Raw genomic sequence first — 25,925 nt, forward strand, 5'->3', positions numbered from 1 at the left:
TCTGAAAGACAGGTGAAGAATTGTCGGATTGAATTTCCATTTAAAATCGGATCCGCCCACTTCTCCACAGAGCGGCCGCCTGCTGAAATGAAGCATCCCTGTGGTATTTGTAAAAATAATGAACAAAGATCACAAGGCAGATATTCTATAAATATATTGGGGTTGTTGTTTTTTTTTATAGATATATAGATTTTCTAAGAAATGTAGAACAGAACATGTTGAAGAATTAGACAGCCTGAGATGGGAGATTGAAAGATCTTCAGAAAAGAGGCGAGACAAATAAATTAAGATATGAATGAGGACAAATCTCACTGCTGCTTTCATTTAGCTTCATTGTGGTAGTAGGTAGTTTCCATTTCATGAGCAACATCTCAGAAATTTGCAGTCTTCACTGTTTGGATGTTTAACACAACTTTAAAAGAAAAGAAAAAAAAAGACAGAAATGTGACTCAGACGGTTGAAGTAAACTGTGTGGAAAATAAAGGTCAAAGATTAAGAAAAACAAAACAAAACAAAAAACCAGAAACAAAATCCAAACAGCAGCGGCATTGTCTGCTATGCAGACGCACAAACATCCCTGCGGGAGAGAGCAAGTTGGGAAACATCCGTCACTGAGCATGTAAGAGCTTTTTTTTTTTTGTCTTAGACTTCTTGGGTGGGGAACCAGTATATTCAAAGCTGCAAAGAACAACTATGCATTTCATGCATCATATAAAATATTAGGTCTTTCTTTTTTCTGTATACTTACATTATATATTACACGATATTCTGTACAGTTAAATTGCCATCTACACCACATTCATAAAAATATTTTCTGACCCATAATTATTTTTATACAGAAAAACAAAAAGAGCAACACACAAAAAAAAAAATAATACAATATATCCAAACTGCCTGATCTGTTTGAAGATGCCGACTGTAAAATCTTTAACTCCAGTTAGTCGCAGCGAGTCCAGTCCTGGTTCTCCGCTGAACTCGTTTCATTTGGAGGTTTTTTTCTTCTTTGTTGTTGTTGTTTTGTTGTGTTTTTTTTTTTTTTACAAGCAGAAGAGATCCTTGTGATCCAAGCCAGGCTGCGCTTTCAGTCTCTTCTCTGCTTCAGAGGCAGGACCTTCGTCTGTGTTTTCTGCAGAACTTAAAATGACACTTGTGTCAAAAGACCTGCGTGTCTTAGTTTGGCTGATCTCACGTCAGTCAGCTACTGAGGCTGAGTGGACGGGCGGTCAGACAGACTGTCTGACCGGTGAGCAGCCAGAAGCTGCTGCTGTTTCTGTTGCTGCTGCGCTGCAGCAGCGAAGGTGCTGTGCTGCTGCAGAGGGAACGCCGCCTGGAGGATTAGCTGGGCCGTCTGGTTTCCATGAAGGAGCCGAGGAGCCTGGAGCGCAACATTTAGATCAGAAAGACAGAGGAAACTTTGTGTCAACATTTAATGCAAGAAACAAAACCATTCTTACACTTTAACGAATGACGGCGTTAAGAATGTTCCCAAACTTCAGAGTATTGAAGTTTAAAACTTAAAGTGGCTCTCATACACAAAGACATTAATATGATTCTGTACAGATGTTTAAATACAACTATGTATTTATATTGATTTTGAGTTTTTCATCGAAGCATTTGTACAGCACTTTTTACAGAATGGAGAAACTATGAAGTATACAATTTCAAAATGTTGAAGTTTAGGGAAGTTTTCAACCCTAAAATTTTATGTTTTGGCTTTTTTTTACCTACAAAGAGAAAGTACCAAATGAAAGTGAAATTTTTATTTAAACTTTCTAAAAGTGCGGTGTATATCTGTCCCCTTTATTCCGATACCCCTAATCATAGTCCAATGCAGCCAATTGCCTGCGGAAGTCACGTAATTGGTAAAAACAATTCACCAACTTAAAATAAAAATTATGAAATGCTTTCCGTTGGTTTGTCACATAAAATCCCAAATAAAATAAGCTGAAGTATGAAACTGAAACAAGACAAACTGTGAACAACATTCTGGGGGTATGAATAGTTTGGCACACGATTCTCAATTTCTGAAATAATTTAAAACAGAAATATAGCTGCAGCCCTTTGCTCATGTCATTCGAGCTGAAATGTGAAATTAGCTGCTGAAAGTGAAGCTGCCAGTGATTCCAGTGGTGTTGCAGTGTGTACCTGCAGAAACTGTGCCTGCTGCGCGGCCAGAGGAGCCTGACCTGCCTGCAGCGCTGAAACCTGGTTCTGCACCTGAACCTGCTGCTGCTGCTCCTGCTGCTGAGAAATGCTGATGGTCTGAGTCTGGCCCTGCTGGGGAGCGAAGGCCGTCACCACCTGACCCATGAACATGGACGTGGGGACCATGACCGCCCCCATTGGGATCTGTCCTGTGACCAGCTTAGTCAGCAGCTGAGGAGCTGTAGGAAACCTGTGAGTAGAGAGCGCATCAGCTAGCGTTAGCTACAAGAAAACAGGGTCAGAATGTCTCTCTTTGGCTGTCACCGCAGCAACTAGACACGATTGTGACGACTGAGCTCTGAAGAAGCACCTTATCTGAGCTGAACGATCCTGTGCAAATGTTGCCACGGCAGAGTTGCTGAGTCCAGTATTTTGCGCCAAGCTTGTGGAAATCTGAACCATGTTAGCTGGACTCTGCTGTGGTATCATCATAGTGTTGTAGATGGAGCCGGGGAGAGGATTCTGTTGAGGCTGCAGAGTTAGTGTTGAGCGCTGAGACTGGAGGAAAAAAAATACAAAAAAATACAAAAAAATCAGTGATGAGGTAGATTTAAGTTGATGGAAAATTCTTCAACAGTCATGGAAAGAGAACAGGATATCTGCAAATTTAAGACTTTTTAACCTTTTTTAACGCCAACTTAAAATGCATTTAGGACCAATAAATTTTAAGATTTTTAACGCCAACTTAAAATGCATTTAGGACCAATAAAAAAATTATAAATATGCGGATTTCTGGAGGAACTTGCTGCATTCCAATCAAGCAAAAACTGTGAACGCGGCTCTGTGCATCTCACACTACGTGTAGCTCTCCACAACTTTAACCCCCATAGTGCCTAGCTTAAAAGCTTTTTTGCACCTATTCTCTTATGGGGTGGCAGCTGAAGTCAGCCAGGGTCAAAAACAAACATCATCAAGCCAACTGCTGATAAGTTTGCATTTACCCATGACAGAGGCAAACAAAGCTAGCTACCCCTGCTAGCTAGTTAGCAAAGAAAAAAACAAAGAGCCTTGGTGGCTAGACAGTAAAGCTATTCAGGCAAGGCTAGCTAGTTAGTACAGTAGCAGCTAGTTACGGGTAGCTTCAAAAGCCTCATGTCACAGAAACTGCAATGAAGATGTTTTCTTGCGACTCAAACTTTTGCCTGTCAGAAAAGTTCTGTTTTGACTAAATTTAAGACCTGTAACTAATGAATTGAATACTAATTTGCTTCTTGTTTTTCTCTTCCCTCCAGGGGGTCTTCTGTGGGCTCTAGTGTCCCTTATATGAGAGTAGGCTGACAGGAAAGGGGGAGGGAGAGAGGGGAAGACATGCGGCAAATGTCGCCGAGTCCGGGAATCGCCTGAAACGCAGCTGGAGACAGACACCAGGAACCCTCTTGACCCCATTAGGGAAAATGGATGGATGAAGACAATTTGTATTTTAGACATACAAATTTAAAACTAAGGATGTGCAAACACCTTGAATCCTTAATAAATGAGAGCTTATGGTTGACACACATTAAATTCTTAATTTTTTTAGGGTGTCTGACCTGTGACAGCACTGTGTTCTGGTCCCTCAGAAGTGTCTGCTGCTGGGACTGGGTTTGGGTTTGGACCGCCTGCTGCTGTTGCATGTTGTTCTGTAGAGCTGCTGGATGGACCACCTGGCCTTGCATGCTCATTGTCGCCCCCTGCTGGCCAGCAGTGCCATGAGGAGTATGAGCTGAGCTGAGGTTCAGTCCTTCATCCCCTTTCTGTTGGAACATCTAACAAAAACATGTCAAATTCACACACAAAGTAATAATAAAGTGAAACAATAATTCCACACATCCAAACGGAAACAATGACGTCGTATTTAATATAACTTGAAAGCAGCAGCTGAGCAGCACCTGCACACTCTGCCCGTGGACCCTCTCCAGCTCCACCTGGATCTGCCGCAGCTCGTCCAGCTGCCGCTGAATGTTGTCCTCGATCATCCTGGTCTTCTTCTCCAGCTGCTCCTTCAGGTGCTGCATGGCTTCCAGCTGGTTGGAGCATTGCACCGACTGTCAAAGAGGAAACCCACGTAAACATGGCACTGACACCACACTGCTAACTGTCCACTGTCCACTGAATTCGGGCCTCTGTCTCTTTAAGAAACTCCTGCGCTTTCTGAAGCTCCACCTTCAGGAAGTCATCACAACATCACTCCTCTGTTAACCCTTTAATGTTTTTCCCAGCGTTGCTCAGAGAAGACGCTTGTATAATGAGCCCAGCAGATATGCAGTTCCACCCGATGTTTGCTAATGGCTGCTGGCTAGTCTGAAGGAGCTGAGTGGGGCAAGCAGGAGGGAAGAGCTGCTCTGTAAGGTCGGAGCTTAAGGGCAGCGCCTCGAAGGCGGAGCTGGTCAGAATCAAAGCAACACTCCATGTATGTTTTTTGATAAGGGATTAACATTATAACATGATGTAAATATCAAAAAAGTTATTTTTACATAATACTGCCCCTTTCTAATTTTAACAAAGTCCTACCATTAGTATTAATACTTTTTCAAGGCACTAAGTCATATAATTCACCTACTTTTCATTGGCAACAAATTGTAATGTGAGAAGCTGACAGAAGGAATATTCATCAGTCTGATAAACAGCAGGGTGAGCTTAAGTTCTGAGAAGTTTCTTACTTGGTTGTTTTGTTGCTGAGGCTGCTGTTGAGACTGCTGTGAAGTCATGGAGGGCGCCCCGTTCTGGCCCGTGTTTTGGGAGCTCATCGACTGCTGGAGAAACGACCCGAGACAATTCGAAAAGATAAAAGTCTTGGCAATCGGGTCAGAGGAAGGTTGAGCTAACAGATTGTTGTCTATCCTTCCTGCTGACCTGACTGCTGACCGATGATCTCCGCTGCGATGTCATTTCCACGGCAGAGACAGACTGTCGGCCTGGTGTACTTCTGTCTCCCTGCATCTTCATCTGTGAAGCTGAGGAAGAAATATCATCAGATTAAAACCGAAAACGACCCTCCTGGGTATCTTCATCGATGATGAAAAAAAAGACGCTTACAGGCCGGGTCAGAGACGGCGGTGTGGGAGGATTTGCGGGAGCTGCGCGATGAGGCCGACGGGGTCCGGCTGTGGTTAAAACGCTCCAGAGCTTCTGTCAGGCTGGAGGCGTTGAGCTGCGACTCGGAGCCTGAATCCTGGGACTGGCGAGCCAAGGCGTCACCAGACGTCAAATACTCAACTTTTATTATTTAATGGATAATGAAGAAACACGTCGAGCTAACGTCTCACCTTGTCAGCTGTGACCTCGGGGGGAGAGTCTTCGATTCCGAGCTCTCGCCGTTGTTCTGCTCGTACTTCAGCGTAGCTGCAGAGGAGAGGCGCTGGATGAAATCTTTATGTAGGATGAACCATGAAGGTATTCATAAACACTCAACTCACTCAGTTCTTGCCACGTTACAACCCCAAATTTTATTGTTTTATTTGACAAATCAAACCAAAGTAGTGAATAATTGTGGAGGGGAAAGAAAAATGATGCATATTCTCTTTTTGTCATCCCAAATAAAAATCTGAAAAGTTGTTACTTAGGCTCATTGTTCTGCTGGAATATTTTTTTTAACAAAAACAGATTACTTCACTTTCAGCAAGACATTTTTCCCATGTTGCAGTCAAATTATCTGCCAATGGAACTAGAACCTTTTCATCAGTATTAAGGAATTATTGACCTAAAACAAGCTCCTATGTCTTGTTAAAAGGTTATCTGTAAGTTAGTTTTGTTTTATTACCAATATATTTGAAACTAGACCCAAAATATATTTGACTGTGTGTTTTTACATTTAATCTGTGGGTTTTAAAAAGTGCTGTTTAACATTATTTGTTGTGACTGGGAGCAACATAAATTAATTACACTTATTTTATTAAAATAACAATTTTCTCACTGTTGAGATTTTCCAATGTAATGATTCTTTCTTAGTTAAATAAACAATGAAGAAAAAAAATGGACACACCCATTTTCAAATTTGGTGATTTTTGTGGATGAACAGCACAAAATTTTATTTCTGTGGATCAGTTCAAATGTTACAATTTTTGAAATTCAAAAACATTATTAATCCCAGAGGCAAATTAATTGTTGTCGTAACTCATTAATTTAGATTCTTCAAAGAGTTACTGTAGATGGTATTGGCTGTTGGCGGGAGCGATCTCCTGCAGCAGTCTGTACTGCACTGAATCTGACAAAGCCTCTGACTGAAGACGCTCTGACTTCCCAAGACAGTCTCGTGAAGAGGTTTAATTAACTTTATAAGTAAAAATACTTTTAAAGCCATTCCACTTGGCAATTAGGGACACCATACACGGTAAATTTTAGATTCTAATTTCACAAAACAGGATAAAGGTTGAGCTGCGCTACTCTTGCAAGTCACCATAACAAGCACATTAATGCATATGTATAAACCATTATGCACTGACACATATATACCTGACAACAGTGTGTGTGCAGACGATAAACTCAGGCCTGGAGTTCCACTGATGGTATGTGATGTAGTAATGGGTCTGCAGCCAAATCCACTGCTGCCCTTTGGTGAGGAACCTGTAGTAGCACGATTTGCCTTTCCCATATTGCATCACTAAGCGGAAACAAAGAGAGGAAATTTGTTCTCCGAGATGACAGGAAGTGATCAGGACACTGCAGTGATTGGATGCAGCTGAGCGCTTACAGTGTTCGTGACATTTGGCCAGCGTCTCCAGGTCGTCTACATGGTAGTAGTCGTAACCTGAAGTACCCAGGACTTCGAACGGGAGGTACCCGATGATGGGCGGGGCTCTGGGCAAACCAACGCAGCAGAAGTGTTAGTGGGAATTTAACCTAAATACAGAAAAACTAAACACTCGCTCCAACAACTCACTATTGTCATTATTCACAGATTATTCACCAACTAAAGTTTGTGGAAACTGAAGTACACTAGAGAGTGTTGCATTTCATTTTGGTCTTCAGGAAGCTGTGAAATTATTCAAAAATAGCTCGAGGTTTTACAAGAACACACAACAGATTATCATTATTTGCTAAATAAAGAAGCCCAAACGGCAAACCAGCAAGTAATAAATTCCACTGTTCTTCCTAAGTGTAAGGATTCATTTTAAACGTTTATCCTTCAAATCATTTTGCCCATTTATTTCATGTAGACCAAGGCAACGTGTGTAAAACAGAAAACGAGTTTAGCAGAAAACTAAATTGAATACTGTAACTTGATTTCAACTCAAATGTTGAGCTGTAGATCCATCAATAGTGAGGCAGAACTGGGTAAACATCACTTTGCTGCAATATGTATTTGTAACTCAACTTCTATAACTAGGATGACTTAAAAAAATTTCATGCATTTTGCAAATAATTTCTTCCTCCTTTTGAAAGTTGTCTTTCACATAGCATGAGGTATATGGTCAATTTTGACTGCGGCCTGTGTTTTTTTATTTTTTATTTTCTTCGAATAAACTTCGAAACATCGCTGCATGTTTGCCATTTGCTACAATTCTGGCTTTAGTTGGTTCAAAAAGCATCTTTCAACCACATCACTGCGTCAAGACAAACATAAATGCTTTCGAGCAGCAAAAATTGCTCAGACTTACTGACCATCATTTCATCAAGTGCATTCGATGAGAAGCACCTCCTATATTTTGTCTCTAAACTGAAAGAATAATGAGAGTGAGGGATCTGTTGTGTGTTTTGGTACATTTGAAGACAGATTTAAATGATGTTGGCAGCTTTTAAGGACAGGATCTTCTTTATTATCAAGCTCGTTTTTTGGCAAACAGACCAAGAGGAGTCAGCATGAGGTCACACAGCCTGAATTGTGAGCAGTTGCGGTGAGGCTTTTTGTACATGCTGCGTGAATCACTCGAGGAAAATACTCGTGACTGATTGCAGGTCAGGCCGTCCCTGCTGTTCTTCTGCAGATTTAATTACGTTCTCTGGAAACACAACATGTGCATTGCATATATAAAAAGATGGAGGCCAAAGTTTGTGAAGCTGGGGTGTAAAAGTACCTCATACATGTGATAAACAATGACAAAACAAACCAAAAAAAAAAAAAAAAGAAAACCTAGGTTAAAACTAGTTTGAACATAAATAAAAAAAAAAGTTTAAATATTTATACCTGTGGTCCAAGAAGAGAAATTTCCACTCTAAGCTATGCCTGGAGGTGAATTCCTCATTAGGCTCTTCAACAGTGCACATCTCCTGTTAGAGTGAAGAATAAATCAGTGCATTTAGAGCCTTTCATAAGCACAACTAGGTCAGAAGATATCCAGGTTTCAAAGTACATTTATGGTGGAAGTAATAATAAAAAAAGAGGAACACCCAATAAAGCAGACGAGGATGTTCGAATTAGTCTTAAAAGGTTTTTGTTTAAACATTTTCACTTGAAATAGACTGCAGCTGTGGCTAAATGTCATTACAGTCAGAGCTCCACAAACAGTAAGCAGAGCTCTTACAAAAATAATAGCACAGCAATTTTGAAATGGGCTATTTTAGGAAACTAGACGAGCAATAACTGCATTGAGTCATGTTTTCAAATCACATACATTGAAATGTAATGATGCTCTCTTAAAACAACCGTGGAAAAACTAAAAAGTCATCCTGTTGACAATAAATCACTATTTTTTTTTTTTATCCTGCAAAAATTCTTTTCACAATACCAAGAAACAATACTGTAATTGTTCATCTCGACGGCCATGCACAACACAACTTGATGTTACACTAACTGTGCTTAATTTCCACACGTTTCCACCCATGCTGTGTTTCCATCACATCAAAATAGACAGGGAGTAAAAAGAAGCAATAAAAAAAAATCGACAAGCTGTGAAAGGAGCTTTCAAAACATTGTTAAACAACTAATGTGCAACCCCTCAAAAATAGTGGTCTGTATTATTCCACTATAAAAGCAGAACTCCAGATGCAAAAACTGTTACAACAAGAAATCATTTATAAAGTTTGAATCATTTTAGTTTTTCAAACGTCGTTTAAGAGAATTGAAGACAGCTTTTAAAAAATGTACAAGCTTGTTGTAATTTTATTTTATTTATTTTTTTTCCCCGCCAGGGGGTCTTTTGTGGGCTCTAGTGTCCCTTATTCAAAAGTAGGCTGACAGGAAGGGAGGAAGGAGAGGGGGGAAAACATGCGGCAAACATCGGCCGGGTCCGGAAATCAAACCCGCGACCGCCGCGTCGAGGACTGAAGGCCTCCAAATGTGGGTCGCGCTATCCCCTACGCCACCACAGCACGCCCTGAGCTTGTTGTAATTTTAACAAGAGAGGAATGAGCATAAACTAAAACGACACAAACAAAGGTGCAGTTAAGCATCGGTTTCCCTGCGTGGCAGATGCTAAACTGTTCCCTACAGAAACGCTCAATAAAATCGCACACATCAAACCGGTGTGTTCTTCTTCTTTTGGATTCCCCGGCAGTGACTAAAGCAATAATCTGAATGTGGGTCAAGCAGAAGACACGACAACAATCCTCACCTTGAGGAACTGTGGCTTGGCCAGCCTTACAGTCGCAATCAGGCACACTCTGTCCTCAAACGCAGCGTGAAGCGATCGCTGGATCACCCCGTCAAAGCCGTTTCTGTTACAGTTAGGCACTGTTTACAAAAGGAGGAAAAGTTCAAACAAATTAAAAATTAAATTGGAAGAAAAAAATTAAAACAGACAATGACGTCGAGCAACGCATTTTACCATTATTCAGAGATTTGAAGTTTCCTATGAATTTGACAAATTCATACACGGGGGGTTCCTTGGGATCAATTGTCCCTCGAAGCATATGGCAACAAAACTCAAGCTGATTCTTTGCTGGAAAAAAAAAACAACAGCAATATTTTAAAAACTACACTTTTCCAAGTAAAGTAAAGAACACTGAAAGCTAAATCTGCTAGCTTACTTTTCAGATATTCTGGCGTTAGAGTCTCTCCCTCTGTGACATGTGAGGACAGAGCTTTGTACACGTCAGAGTGCTCCCCCGAGGGCAGAAAATTTAAAAAGTTCTGATCCACAAGATCAGACTGAAACACACAACACGAGACTTTATAAAAAAGCGTGACGAAGCAATCGAGTGGGATCAAGTGAAAAGCTAAAAAGCCATTTGAATGTCGAAACAGGCGAAACTCACTGGTAAGTGTTCGAGGAGAGACGTCACGTTCTCTGAAACGTAGATTATGTTCCCGTCGGTCATTATGGCGAGGAAAAACCCATCCAGGGCCTTGAGGATAAAATGTTCCTTTATTTAACAAATGTCTTTTTTATTGAAAGGAAAGTTAAACTAATAGGGGGGAAAAAAAGAAAGAAAAAAAATCAGCTTCACCTCCAGCATCAGCTGAGTGAACTCTTCATTACTAAGAAACGGAGGCTTCCAGTCTTGTCTGATCTCTGTTGATTCTGACTGAGCAGCGATTTCTATTCAGGAGACAAAAACCATGAAACTCAGCACCCGGCTCAACCGTTTATCCCCCCCTCTTACCGTTTCTCACCTTTGTGTTTGTGCAGGAAGTCGATGCTTTTCTGCAAAATAGTGGACTTGTCCATCTTGCGGGTGTTGCCTGGCAACATGGTCCCCAGCTCCTTAATGAGGACATTGAACTGGTCTCTGCGCTTCTTCTCGGACTTGTTACGGGACTCACTGTTGGATTAGGAGCGAGACGATTCATTTATTTGTTTAGAATAAGAGTCAACTCTGGTTACGTAGTTGTGATCTGTACGATATACTAAATAACTGTGTGTCTAAAATGATTAATCATAAAATCCCAGTAAAAAAAAAATAGAAATTACACTCATACATTGTTCATTTGCATAGACCTTAACTCTTAGTAGACAAGATAATCTGTTTTAGTCTTTCAGAGAGTTAATCTCTCCTTAACAGCACTGATCTTGAGTCAGTTTTGCCACGTATCTGTCACAGGAGGTTCCACGATCAAAGAGATTTGTTTCTTAACTTGAGGGACTTTTTAAAATGTAAAAACACAAAAGCTACATTGCGTGTTCAGACAAGATTATATTTAGCATCAGAAGTAGCATGAGTGTGTTGGTGAGAGTGACAAAATGAACTCCGTAACAACTACTACTAAAAATATTTTTCTATGAAGCTACACTGACAACTGGTGAATTTGCTCACAACTATCACCATAAAAATGTTTTATTCTGTGACTCATATGTAGCAAAGATGGGTGTGGTGTTTAAACTAAAATATTAATTACTCTTCCAGACAATACTCTTCCAGTCTTTAATATGCCGATGTATTTAGGAAATGTCAATCGTGTTCGAGACAGGTTGGCAAAATTGGCAAAACACTTTATGTGTATTGTTCTCTGTACTTAGAGAACAATTTTTTTCTTTAACATCTATGCTTTTAAGTACAAAATTATAATGGCAATTGTATTGTTAAAATAAATAAATTAATATTTTAAAAAAAGGGCTGACACCTCTCCACAGCCACTCCTACAGACGTCTGAGGCAACTATATCGACTCCAGGGTTTCCCCCAGAAACCTTGCTAAGCCCGATTGTCAGGACGTCGAGGCGGTCCACCGTGTTTTTGTATTAAAAGATTTTAAGTTCATAGGACATGTAAAATATTGCAATAATTATGTTATTGGAAGACATGCACTAACGCACCGGCCAACCGAGGACCACAGACAATAAATTTATCAGCACAGATAGAGCCACACGCAGAGCAGCGTGTCGGGATGTAGACCCACATGTCGCACATAATTCTTTGTTCACAAAAATATATCATCCTCACTGCACAGTGCACGCTCAACGTGCACCACCAGAAGCACAACTATAGGTTATATTAGCGATTCTCGATGAGCTAAGCAGAGCTAATGCGGTGGTTTTTAAACTTGACTCATACCTTGATGAAGAATTGTCCACAAAACCAGAGTCCTCAAAGGGTGTTGATATAAATGTTTATACATGTGAGCCTGTGTCCAGTTTGAGTGAAAGAAAGCACGCGTGATCCGTGCCAAGGTAAACTTCAGCGATCAAATGACGGCAACACGCTAGGTGCCCAATGCGCTGAGGCGCCAGTGGTGTGATTGGTTCGCTTCCTGCCCTGTTCAATGCATCAACTATAAATCCATCTTTCTACCAGTGAATTGCTCAGCACAGCACAGAGGCCTGCAGTCCAGCTTATTCAAAAAAAAAAGAAGTTTAAAACAAAACAACAACAAAAACAACAAGCAACGCTTAGCCTGGCAGAGTACTGGACAAGTACAGCCTGGAGGCCCACCAGGCTTATAATACAATGGGGGAAACCCTGGTGTGATAGAGGTTATTACCGTTTGGCTTTGTCCTTTCCATCTTCTTCCATTAACTCATCAAAAATGCTGCTGTCATCTCTAAACAGAGGACAACAAAACAGCACTATTTACAAAGAACAGGAACCTACATAACAAGAAGGGGCGCACCGATTGAGGTTTTCCGGTCGATCTCCGATCTTTGAAAAGCCAGACCTGCCAATTTTTTTTGTCAGAAAAGTTGCTAAATATAACAACAAAGTTTCTAAGTTGGTAACAGTGTGGAGACTTTTTTTAACCGTTCACGGACAGACGTGACCTGCTGGGCAGCTCTGTGAGTCAGCCGTCTCTCATGGTAGAGCTACAGGTGACAGTGGCTGACTATCATGCCTCGGCTAAGATGTATAAGATTAGTGGACGATCAGCAGAGCTCCCAAAATTAAGGAAGTCTGGGCCAATTTATCGACCGACCGATTTATCGGTGCACCCCCTTTAAATGAGGCTTTTTAAATTTTAAAAGTATCCTCATTAATAAGACTTTAGTTTTCCAATGTCGATATAGGATAAATGAATGTCTGAGAATTACACGCATTAATGACAAAAAATACATAAGTAGAAAAAAAATAATCATCTTCACAAGACAGGTGACGATGAGAGTTCATGAACGAAACGTTTAGATTCAAACACTGACTTTTTTTTTTTTTACCAAGAACTAGAAGAGAGCTACACAGCACAAAGTCGATACAAGCCACCCACAAAGCCTTCAGTACAAAACGATTTTTTGTAAAATGAATCAATTCAGGAATCATTCGACACAGATAAACACCTCAAGTCACAATAAAGTATTTTGATGACACAAAAAGCATTTGGATCTCAGTATGGGTTAGGAGGAAACTATCTGTACTCAAACACCAGCTGGTGTAAAAAAGAAAAAAAAAAATTATATAATCAACAGGGAAATAAAATATTTTTTGAAGAAACTGATGTGTTTTCATCTGTTGAAGTTGGCACAGTTTGAAACTGCAGACATCTAGAGTTTTAGCCTCTCCCCTCCCTTGGCGACGATACCGCACTGATGATTCAATATAATGCGCAGCTCTAACTTTTACTAAGTGCTAACTTGTTCTTTCCTATTCCTTTTTCTCCCTTATTTAAATCATAATAAGGAATTTTAAAATACAATTTGTGACCCTACAGTGTACCATGTCTGGACTGCTGATTAGAAAAGAAACAAACGTTTAGAATATCCATCTCACCGGTTAATGCTTGAGGTCATTTTGTAACCTGTTCAGGGTTGCAGAGTCGGCGTGTAGTCTTTTAATCGTGAGGTAGACATTTGTGAATGAACCTTTAAAATAAAATGAGAGAGAAATAACCTTTTAAACACCAAATCCATTAGCAAATATAGCACAGTCTTGGCGAAGCAGAATCCCAGCCTCACCAAAAATAAAGCCAGTCGTGCGAGAGGAAAGAGTGTCTGGCTGAGTAAAGGGTCTCGGTGGGTGGGCTGCAGCAGCGGTTGATGTTGGACTTGAGTCTTGGAGGAGAGCTGAAAGCTGGTAAAAGGTCTTCAGTCAGATGAGTTTCTGGTCTCCTTTGGATGCAAGTGTTGTACATGGCAGCAACATCTGTTTCTATGAGACAAAAAGAGAACAACAGAGGATCAGGTATGAGCTTCAAGACACCTCAGCTGGCCGTGGCCACAATCTACCTGCACTGACACATTACAGCGGACGGTCGAACGCGACGGCTGGAAGAAATATACACACTTTATAAAAAGTTTCACAATAAAAGGAATTCTGAAAGCAAGCTGAATGATTTGAGACCTTGAATCACGTGTGGGCTACAGCAATACATCTTGACTCGATTTATTCCCAAAGATTCATGTATTTTTGCTGTAACGCAGCAGCAATCAGTAATGTTGGGTCGGGGTCTGCCTACAGAGGCAGTAACAAATAAATTTCCACTGGCTCACATGGTACTTCCTCATATTTGTTAATAGATATTTTAAAGTAATATGAGAATGGGATTGCTACCATGAAAGCAAGCAAAAACTACATGATCAAGGAATATATATATATATAGACAATCCAAGTTTTGATAGAGGAAGAAATATTGTTGATGCATAAAGTTGAGGAAGGTTTCTATTTGATTAAAAATGCGACTCAGTTGGTCAGCAATTATTTAAAGCGTTTGATTGCTGTAATGTCAGTAAAGAGTTTTCTGCTGATTATTCAGATATACAAATGCTTAACATAACATTTTTTTTATTCAAGTGTTAAGAGAAACATACAAAATATCATTTTTTAAAATAGTTTAATCATTTTTCAAGAGGTGCCAGTCATTTCCTATGCAAAACGTAATTCTCTTTTGAATCAAAAATAATCCTAAATCTAAACCTGCCAGAGATTTTAATAATTTTTGAGTTAACTGTATAAAATAACAATCTATTGCAATTCTTCTATAAAAGCAGAAGATGTGACGTTAGCCCTTCAAAGTTGGTGGAAAACAGAGAAGTTTACCAAGAGTGAAGCCATGAGTTTATGGAGGCCATACATGACACAGAAATAAAAACATGTATGACTCATACATAAACCAGGCTGCTGGCCATTAAGTTACTCAATGTTTGTATCTGCAGACAAATGTTTTAATAGCAGGAGCCAATTCTGTCCATGACTCACGAGGAGGCAGTGGATAAACGAGAAGATTTTTAATAACTATGCATTAGTGAGCTGCAAAAGAGTCCCAACAATCCGCCTTTGAACCATTTTAGCTTTAAAAACAAATAATCTCAAAGTTACTCTCGCAGTGTTCAACATTTTTTTAAATATAAAATGTTTTTGTTCAGGAATCAGCGAGTGCAAGTAAACACAAAGGAAAATGGTAATGAACAAAAGAGGGGGGAAAACATCTGTATTTTGTGGTATTTATGATTAAACTGTGATACGCGTCACCATAAATTAAACCAGCTGATTCTTAAGATTATTTTCTAGTCAAATAATTTACACTTTTTTTTTTCCCCATTCTAATAAATTTTGATTGGCTGAATTAATAAATGGACATAAAATGTGGTGTCTACAGTACGTTGTATCTTGCTTTAGTAGAAACTAAAATGTTTGATTTCTGCCGTTTTTTCTTTGTTGTCGTCAAGCTTAAATGTTTCAAATCAACAGGTTTCAATAACGGATGATGATAACAAAGTAAATACAAAAATATGTTTTCAAATTTCATTCATTAAGGTGAAAAAAACCCATCTAAACGATACGTGAAGATCTATTTGCCCCCTAAACCTAATAACGCTTTGCAGTAATTCGGCAATATTGGAATATTTTCCAGTATGAAAGGTGTGTTTAAAGATATTTTACGGCATCTGAATTGGATTTAAGTCCAGACTTAGACTAGTCCACTCCAAAACTTCTATTTGTTATTTAAGTAACTCAGAGGTTTAATGTACTTTGAGTAACCCAAAGATGTCAATGATTTTGTTTGTTTACTGATTTTCCTTTTTTTTATTATTTTTTTTTTAGATATTTCAACCATTATAGAGGTTCTATTGAAATTACTTATTATATATTATATGTTTAAGTCAGCTAATACTTATCCCTTGGTTTGGCTTGTGAATCTGAGCTCAGCTTTTTGAAAATGTAATTTAAAAAGTGAATTTATGAATTACCAAGAGGGGATGTTTTTTCCCCTTGTCCTTTAATTTGATGATCTGAAACATTTAAGTACTAACAAAATAAATCTATAAGGTAATTTTCGAGATCAAAAATCTGGAAAATGTTTGATTTTCCAGATTTTTGGCGAGTGCGTAATCACAAGTTGCAGCTACACAAGAGATATTTTACTGCACATCCCAGGACTCTCGGCACAGATCGCACCAGTCTTATCTTAGATTACTGTTTTGTCAACACAAATGGCCGACTACACATCCATACAACTATAACAAGAAGTGAGGAGTGGTAGTAAAAGCTTTTTATAAACTTTGTTCTCCTGACAAACAAAAGCAGGCAGCTTTTCGCTCTCAACTCCACAGAGTCAAGCTTACTAGATCACAAGATTTGAGGAGAGGGGGACTCAGGAAAATACCACATGTGGAAAAATTATACAAAATTGGCATTATGAGATAAAATTAAGTGATGAAAAGAAAATGTTAAAACATTTTCCCAGTAATATCTTCACTGCCAAGTGAGTGTTGTGCAACCGGCAGAGCGAGGCTTGTATAACCATGACGTCATCTCTGATTCACTGACCTGCTGGCCCATTGACCTACATTCCTCCTCCTCTTCCTCCTCCGATCTAACTTAATTACAGCTCCACAGGCAACACCTTCTACTTTTCAGCAAAAAAAAATAAAAAAAAACAACAAAACTCCCGGAATGCTGTCAACACGAAAGCCGTAGAAGTGCAACACATTACCTTACAAGTACCTCGGGCATTCTGCATCGCGTGTGCTGTCGTTAAAACCTCACGACATACAAGTGACTTCCTGGTGCCTCGAAGCCTCACCAGGAGCAGATGGTCAGGAAAGTGATGAAGATGTGCTGATTGATGACACATCGACAATCAAGTGATTCCAAGAAACAGAGAAAAATGTAAAGTATTCTTCACCCTGAAACACAGCGTCTGGTTTATCTTTTTCTCTCTTTTTTTTTTGGTGCTTATAGAGAGATGTGGGACGCTTCAAGTGTGTTTGCGCATATGTGGGTGTGTGCAAGCCTGCTCCGATTCAGGGCAGCAGAGCTCTGAGGATATGAGTCACTGAAGTGGATCTATGGCGCCTCTCGTCACGCACTGCGCCACACCCAGCGCTGGGACACCGGCGCCAGCAACCGTGCCAACGGGCAACACCACGGCAACCGAGTAAAAATACCCTGGATGAATGCCTCCGCAGCTGATACTCCCTCTGTCATGCAATGAAAACATGAACAGAGCGCTGGGATCGCCACTCTCTTGTTATCGACTTGTGTCACTAGATGTGAAACACTGAGACGCTGCAGTGGCTCACATCCTGCAAACACATGCTTCTGTTCGGACACGGAGCAAATCATTTTTGCATCTTTTAGAAGAAACACATTTTTTTTTACCTATACTGTTACAAAGTGTTTTTCTTTGCCAGAGGGAGCGTGCACGAGTCAATGTTCATGGGGTAAATTAGAAAGAAGTTATAATAACTCTTAACAGATGACAAATGCTTTCAAAATTCAAAACAGCTCTCTCCCAAAATACCACATTACTTTCACTTTTCTTTGCAAATCAGTATTTGAGGGTAATTGAGATGTGTCTTTCATATGATTCCAATGTTCAGAAAAAATATCTGTAATGCCAAAAGGTAACTTTGAAATCATTAAATAATTGTTAACGTGCATCAAAAATTAAACAGGACATAAAGGAATTCTATTTAAACCTTACTGGTAACATCTGATTGGATAAAACTTTACAATCACTTTGGGGACTATCAGTGAACCTAGATATAATAAATAATAATAATAATAATAAAACAGTCCAGCATCTAAAACACAAAAACCCAATGTGCTGATAAACATCATCTTCCAAACAGTTGTATTAGGCGATATCTTGGATAATTAATTGTACTCATAACAATCAGAAATCACAATTATGAAAACACTTTACTTATACAATACTTTACTAATGTGGTTATGTGACAAGAAGTCCACATATCACTATTTGAACCAGATAACTAAAGATGTGATTCCCTCACTCTTTGGAAATAGATCTGACAATACTTTGATAATGCTAGTTTTTTGTTGTTTTTTTTAATTTTGCTTTATGAACAAACAAACCCACAACTTTACCCACTATCCTACTGAATTGTGACAGTAGCATACATGTTAACACAGGGCAGCCAGCTGTGTTTACGCTCACTGCACACACCTCCACAAAATACAAGAGCAGGCTTTGTTTTGCGTTTTGACTCAGCAACACACAGACAAGAACGGTTCAGGAGCCAGCAGTGGTGGCTGGCGAACGCCCCTCGACTGCTGTTGGCTGCCCGTCTCCAAGGAGCGGGGCCTCCGCCAGGGGCCTTATCCTGATGCCAAGTGGGTCAGTGGGGTTCAGAAAGATGACAGGCTCCAGGGAGGCGATAATGACTGCGGGTTGAGGACCACGTGAGACTATAATCAAAATAAAACTTATTTTTAACCACCAAGCTAAAGCAGACAAACGCAGAAGGATCCCGACCGGAGAAGTAATCGGTACGGCATAAACACGAGGAGCTTTTTAAACAATAAACACCTTCGTCTTTAATTTCCCCACGTGAATAGATATCCCTCTGTGGTTTCCCACAAAGCACGCAACAACATTTTATTAGTCTCCGTGTATTAGCGTTCCAGGTCACGCTCACACTCACCCACTTATTGACTGCAGCTCAAAGTCGGAGAACATGCAGCGCTACACAGTGTTCCGTCTTAAAGTCAACATCATTCATACTTTAAATGATTTGTTGCTGTCATTGAGGAAACTTTAAAAAACAAACATAAGGAAAAACAAAAAGCTCCAGTATTCAAACCACTTCATCTAACTGTAAAAGAAACACATTGTCCAAAGTCCTGACTTGAATTTGAAGGAGAATCTTATGAAGGAAGCTAAAGATTAGGGTGATGGCAGAGAGGTATTCCACCCTTAAAGACCTATGAGGAAAAGATTAGATGTCATAAATACCAGGGGAAACGTGCAGAAAGTTTATCAAGAATTATAAAAAGCAATTGATGTCAGTAGCGGCTTTCCCACTGATAACGAAAAGGATTTTTGACGTCCTTTTTTTTTTCTTCCTAAAATCAGACTTTTCAACACAGTGCATTTTATTTCTCATTAGAAAAACTTCTTGCCTGAAGGAAAATACCTTCAAATCTGAAGACCTTTTAATTGACTCGCACCCTGGCGAAAAGTGATTGTTGTTTACTATAAACACAAAAAGGCTGCGTCCTTCACCCTTCAAGTCTAATATTTGTCAGACAAGAAATCCTACAAATTAATGCAAATAAATAAATAATGCTGCATAGAACTATCTGACCAATATGAGCATAAGTAAGCAAAAGTGTGACTGGCCTACACAGTCAGGGTGATGTTCAGTGGGATGCACTATGACTATCTGAGGAATAGTTTCTATTAAGCACAGGGCCAAAAATTTAATAAAATGTCCAACAATCCGGCCTCTGAAAAAGTCTGTTTTTAAATTCATTGCTATCAAAAGTTCTGCTGACTTTTTCCTGCCATTTTATTAATACTTTGAATAAAGTTCAATGTAAAAGCTCTGTTATCAGTGTCATGCCTCAGAGTTCAAAGTTAAGTTCACTTTGTTGGCTACAGTGAATGCAGCGGTAACACAAAGAAAGCACAGTGCATAGACTTTTGCAAAAACAATGTGTCATAAACTGCAGCTAACGCTTTTTTAAGTCTGCTTTGCTTCTGGCATTAAAACTTGATTCTAAAATGCACTTTGCATAATTTCAGAAAGATATTGATTTATGATTCAGCTCTAGAACAGGTCATGTGACCCTGAAGCATAAATTATAAACTCTGACATACATTAAAGGTACACATGTCACAATAAATGTTGCTGGATGACACATTTATTATTGTCATAAACAATAATATTGTTGTTTTAAGATTATTTTTAAGTCATCTATTAATAATAAAGGCATAATTATAATAATGTATCTCAAAAACAAATAAACTTTAACTCTGTACAGAACACTTAATACTGGTACTGGGAGATATTTTAATATATATATATATATATATATATATATATATATATATATATATATATATGTAAACAACAACCGAAAACAATGAAAAAGGACACACACAACCAAAACTATAAATAAAAATTGCCCTTCAAAATATGTATTAATCATCCGAAAGTAAATGATTATGCTCATTTTAATTTATTTCGACAGGCTTACATTAAAGTCTTGAAACCGTCTTCATCTGAACTTTATCAGAGGAAAGCAAAAACAAAACTTTTCAACAGCTGACACGGAGAGGTGATACTAGTCAAACATGATCCTCCGCATTATTTCAGCATAACCTGCAATCACAGAACACCGATCCATTTTCCTGCTTCATTTCACCACCAAACATTTGGAGCTCTGGTGACTCAGTCAACATCGCTCTCTGGTTCGTATTCATCAATTTCGCGACGACAGATTGTGGAGCAAAAATAGAACACAATGAAACATGGATGAAGAGCAATTCTGTCACACCGCTTGACGGATTGCAATTCAAACAGCTTAATTATCTCAAGCTGAGGGTCTCTGGAAGTAAACTCCTTCCACAACAGCACACCGCTTGACGGATTGCAATTCAAACAGCTTAATTATCTCAAGCTGAGGGTCTCTGGAAGTAAACTCCTTCCACAACAGCACACCCTGCAAACAGCAGCACAATTCAGTGGGATTCTGTTTATCAGCCAACTCCTTCAACTCATGACAGAGTATTGTAGTCAGTTTTATTGGTTTTATTTAACGGCCTGCTACAGATACCAGAGCAGGGGTAGTAGTATTACTGAATCAGAACCGAAACATCGGGGTCAAACATTTTAAAAAGACTTAAGTAAATAAGCAATGCTTTAGCCTGGTGGGGGCACAAGTACAGCCTGGTGGCCTGCCAGGCTTATAAAACACTGCGGGAAACCCTGGACATTTATATTATTCCTTTAGGAGCTTAATCACAGGGGCTCCTAAAACTTGAAATAAACTCTTACTATTGCAGCTTGTGTGTGTTTTTTTTAAAACATTTTAAAATGTTTTTAAAATGTGAAAAAGTAAAGTAATATTGAAACACAACAGTCCAAAAATAGTTTAATTAAGTGAAGTGTTTACTTGACAAGATACAGCAATCTGCTAAGTTAAAAAGGAAAGAGAAAATAAAATGACCTTTGCTCTCATTGTAGGGCAAAACCTTGTGTTGATTAATAATTCCTCAGTGTCAAGATACATTAAAAGGTATTATTTTTATCAAATATCCATTGTTGGAAGTAATGATCCAAACATATTTGTAAGTTTATATTAAACTATACCATATTTTAGAGAAAATATGAACCCACTTTGTAAGAGTGGTACTAAAAAATTATCTACACTGCTTAAATAGTGCCAAAATTAGAAAAACACACTTCACACAGCATGGCAGATTTAAATAAAATTGTATTATTTAAATAATACAATTTAATTAATCATTTTTAAACAGCTTCTTTTACCGCTGGATTGCTGACATAGAAGAAAAAGAGACCCTCCCACACCGGTTTTCTTCAACAGAGAAGAAATAAGGGCTGACAAAGTTATTAAGCCAGACTTGTTATGTCTTGGAGATTAAGAAGATTCCCTTACTTCTCAGAAAAAAGGTCAGCCTGACACAAACAATCCCTTTTGTGTGACAAAGGGATCTCTCTGCAGCTAAAGTACTTGTCACGCTACAAATCCCTCTCAGAGTTTCAGGGCATATAAGACAGGAATGACTAGAATGGTTAAACTAAAGTCTAGCTGGCATATCTTAGTCACAAACTCAACTTATAATAACAATATTCTAAGGGTTAATACTTTATTTGAACTTACTCTATATTAAAAGACAGTCATTTCTCTCTACTCCCTTTTTATTTATATCTGTGACACATCAGTGGTAATTAAAACAAGTCATGTGATCATTTTTTAACAACAATTTCTCTAAGTGGATAAAGTATTTAAGACGTCCACTGATTAGTCTGCTCCATAGCCTTCTTTTTTTCATTATACATTTAGATTTTAAGCTACGTTGACTTTTTTATTCTTTTAAGGAATATAACAAATAAAATATTTGTAAATATATGTTATATGCTCTCTGATGGAGATAATAGTTTTGAATCCAACAGAAAAAAAAGGAGGGAATTGCAAGATTAACCACATTTATGGCTTAACCAGTAGTTCTCAATCTTGGTCCTCAGGAGCCACTGTTCTGTATGTTTCAGGTGTTTCCATAGAACACACCTGACTTAAATGAATGGGGGATTAATAGGCTTCTGCAGCACTTCATAACATGTGGAGGTGGTAATGAAGTCATTTGAACCAGGTGTGCTAGAGCAAAAAGTGTCTAACACATGAAGGACAACGGGACCTGAGGAACAGAACGGGGAACCTCTTCATTAAAGCATTTCTCAGTAACCTTTTAATTGTCCTCAAAAAATGTATTAATGTACATTAACACCACGGATGCATTTAGAGATAAGTGGACGTTCTTGTTTTGATTCATTTGTTGAATAAGGTGATACAATTCTGTTTTTTTTTGGAATTGAAATAGTGCACTTTACAATAGATTCAAGCAATTAGTTTTCAGTTGTAGATGAAAGTAATGTTGCTCGACATATAAACTTTTAATATGGGTAACATGAAAGGGATGTTAGTAACGTGGAGGTAATTGATGGTAGTTGAAAGTCTCCTCCTGTTTGGGGCCCCAGATAATTTTGGACCGGCAGGGATCTTTAAAATCAAGGACTATAAAAGAAACAGCTGCGTTGAGGGGTTAAACAGCTTTGGCGACTAAAGTAATGTGATCATTTACTATCAGTGGTAAAATCCTATGACTTTTACGTGCAAAGCAAACACAGCAGCTGTATATTAATTAACGTAGAGGGAAACGGGCATGCCTTTAAAAACCGAGTAAAATGTAAATATTATTATGAAACTGGACTACCGGTTATGTAGTTGCAGAGCTGACTGAAGCCTGGTCTGCATGAAAGTTTCCGATAAATCGACACCAAATGTATCCGTCCATCCCCTGAAGCCGGCCGGCAACACCGGGAAGAGACTGCTGGAAGGCTGCTGTCGCCACCTAGCTTACCGGCTAACGACATTTAGAGCAATAAAACAATAGCTCCATAGTTTATAACACTGCAATAAATGGCACTCACAAGTACATAATATTAAAGTAAAATAGTGAGAAAGACATTTTTACAAGCAGCGAGTAACTTTAGCATTAAATATATTGCTTCAATTTAACTCGTAAGCCAAACATTTGCTGTTTGCCAGTTAACCCAGTTTTAGCCGAAGCTAGCTGGCTAACATGCAGCATTAGATAAGAATGTGGGTCACCGGGCCTTCAGCCGGTCTCCGCTTCTTGACGGGAACAAGCTGGACTCTCTCTTTTCAGTCCGCTCAAGCTCGCTAAAAGTGTACGTGGAGCCCGTCGATATAGATGCGGCGGTCCCAGAGCAGCTTCGTTTATAAAACGGTGACACTTACCTCCGAGGAGTCCGGTCTTTCATCGGGATATTCCTGCACCCGGTGGCGCTGCTGGCGATTGACTGCGCAGACTGAGGAGGCAGACTGACTGACTGCAGTCGGAACTGGAGCCAAAACGGCCTGCGGGCTGCCGCTGTTCTCCAGAAAACACACACGCCTCTGCGAATACTGGTACTCTGCACATGCACTTTTAATTAAACTGCTTACACCTTTATCACTTGGCATAATGCACTGTTAAACATCCGTTGTAATTTCAGAGAGATTTTGAATGAAACCATTTGTAGACAATTAGAAGTAATTTCGCTAATTTCTCTTGTTTCTTTTTCTGCATTACATTTTCTCTTTATTTCCTCCTCTCTCCTTCTTTCTCATCGTCAATCACAGTGAAAAATGTCTGTATCAGACAAAAATGTGCAAAGTAGATATTTTGTCATACTGCGTATCGATCTTGTTATTTCTGGATATATGTAAGCTTCTAATAATATATTTAACTTTAACAAAGTAGGTTAGTGTCTGTAGGTGTCTTGGCAATTAAGCTGCTGTATTTTTTGTGTTTCCCCATCTTCAGCGTGGTACCATCACCATGGCAACAGACAAAGCGAGGAGAGTCGCAGTACTCTGTTTGACCACATATTTAAATGGCTAGGGAATATGGCGCTATTTCTACACTTTTTTTAGAGAAGGTTTAAGAAACCAAAAGGAAAAAATAAGCCAGTATAATTTATTTATTCCCCTTTATAACTTGTGAAATATTCCTTCTTAAAACTTCACTTAAAGTTTTTATTGTTAAGAGTTGTGGACGATGTGACTCTTTCCTTACTTAGAATTGTTTTACATGTATGTAAAGATGTATTTTTAATAATACTTACACTTATAACAAGAATCTTGGAGAGAAAAAACATCTAACTGTTTAACTATGCTGCTGTCACCATGACTCACAGTGGGTATGGTGTGTTCAGACAGAAGTCTGCAAAACAGTATTTCATAGCTAAAAAGTTCTATTTCAGTATCATGACAAGTTTCAGTAACAAGTTTCCCACTTGTTTCTGTGTCCCTTGCATAGCTTTTGTGGCAAACCACAGAGGTGCTAAATTCTTTTAGCTATGTTTCTTCGTAGGTCAAGAATTTTGAAGCTTTTCCATAAAAATCATGTCAACAAATCCTTCCACCTGAGCGATGAAACTTTGCAGCGACTTGCGTGTGTCTGTCACTAATGCTTTTCTTGCCACGGCTGTCAGTTTAAGTGCACCACCAAGTCCGCCAAGTATGCCCGCCACACTTTTTGGATTTTTTTTATAAAGTATTTTTAAACCTAACTATTATTTCCCTTCTACTGTATAATTTTGCACTACTTTAAAATGGCATCTCGCATAACAACCTCAAACCACACATTATCAATACAATACATATATGTATGCAAAACAAGCTAATAGTTATAATGTGACCTAAAGATGAAATGGTGATTTTATAAGGCACTTTATATCCCAGTCCTTCATTTTCAGAGAGATATTAATGACTTTTTCTAGATATTAGTTCCACTATGATGCATGATACTCTTTTAGTCATCTGCTGCACTTCAGCCTTACAAAATGCAGAAATACTAAGTGTAATATATTAATTGAACTTCAAAATATGTTGTTTTAGTTGGAAAGACTAACAGAAAGTATTTATTTTCACAGCAGAAAAGCATTTTCAATTGCAGCATAGTCACAGTACTGGAAATAACGTTAAAATATGACAAGTGATGTCCACTTTAATGAACAGATGATTCATTGTGATAGTCTCAGAACCAAACTGATAGGACATTTTTAATGCCTAACTGGACTTACAGTAGTTGGCCAGTAGATGGCAGCGTAGGGCGTATATCTTCAGGACACCACACACCCAAGAAAACTTTTTTCCGCATTGTCCAGTGACCACAGCTCTAATTTTTAATATAAATTATTAAACTTTCATTAGCATCCTGGTTTGTTTCCTTCATTGGATGCCTCCAAGGCAAACCAGTATAATCCACCAAAAGGAAATGACTAAAAAAATTTTATTTTTGTGGCTAAAAAACAATACTTATGTGAACCACATCGCAGTGGTTTTTAGGTATTTAGCTCATACATACGAACTGGCAATTAGCGCCATCACCTCCCGAGCCCCAAAGCAAACACTCAAACAAACAAACAAAACAAAAAAAAAAAACATTCATTTCAGATTTTGAAGAAGAAAACCATAAAATTATTGTTTCCTTGTAGGTCATTT

The 25,925-nt window shown here is 38.8% G+C and overlaps 1 protein-coding gene across 4 annotated transcripts; it reads right to left on the bottom strand.

Annotated features, from left to right (window-relative positions):
• Positions 1 to 312: 312 nt before the first annotated feature.
• On the bottom strand, positions 313 to 23,855 carry clocka (clock circadian regulator a). 4 transcript variants are annotated; one of them, XM_044128319.1, is made up of 22 exons: positions 23,676 to 23,855; positions 13,880 to 14,072; positions 13,695 to 13,786; positions 12,481 to 12,540; positions 10,676 to 10,824; positions 10,510 to 10,601; positions 10,318 to 10,407; positions 10,090 to 10,210; positions 9,888 to 10,001; positions 9,675 to 9,793; positions 8,309 to 8,391; positions 6,875 to 6,981; positions 6,637 to 6,784; positions 5,451 to 5,526; positions 5,221 to 5,362; positions 5,038 to 5,138; positions 4,845 to 4,937; positions 4,074 to 4,229; positions 3,735 to 3,950; positions 2,516 to 2,703; positions 2,146 to 2,395; positions 313 to 1,375 (listed from the first exon to the last, which is right to left on the bottom strand). In XM_044128319.1, exons 3-22 carry the CDS (start codon positions 13,712 to 13,714, stop codon positions 1,199 to 1,201), a joined length of 2,502 nt encoding a protein of 833 aa, XP_043984254.1. In that variant the 5' UTR covers positions 13,715 to 13,786; positions 13,880 to 14,072; positions 23,676 to 23,855; the 3' UTR covers positions 313 to 1,198. The 4 variants fall into 4 exon arrangements, with proteins under 4 accessions (XP_043984254.1, XP_043984256.1, XP_043984255.1 ...); XM_044128321.1 differs by having other exon boundaries at positions 4,845 to 4,934; positions 23,676 to 23,835; XM_044128320.1 differs by lacking the exon at positions 23,676 to 23,855 and adding an exon at positions 16,858 to 17,048.
• Positions 23,856 to 25,925: the final 2,070 nt, after the last annotated feature.

This window comes from Gambusia affinis, linkage group LG10, assembly GCF_019740435.1.
Source record: "Gambusia affinis linkage group LG10, SWU_Gaff_1.0, whole genome shotgun sequence".
NCBI classification, from domain to species: domain Eukaryota; kingdom Metazoa; phylum Chordata; class Actinopteri; order Cyprinodontiformes; family Poeciliidae; genus Gambusia; species Gambusia affinis.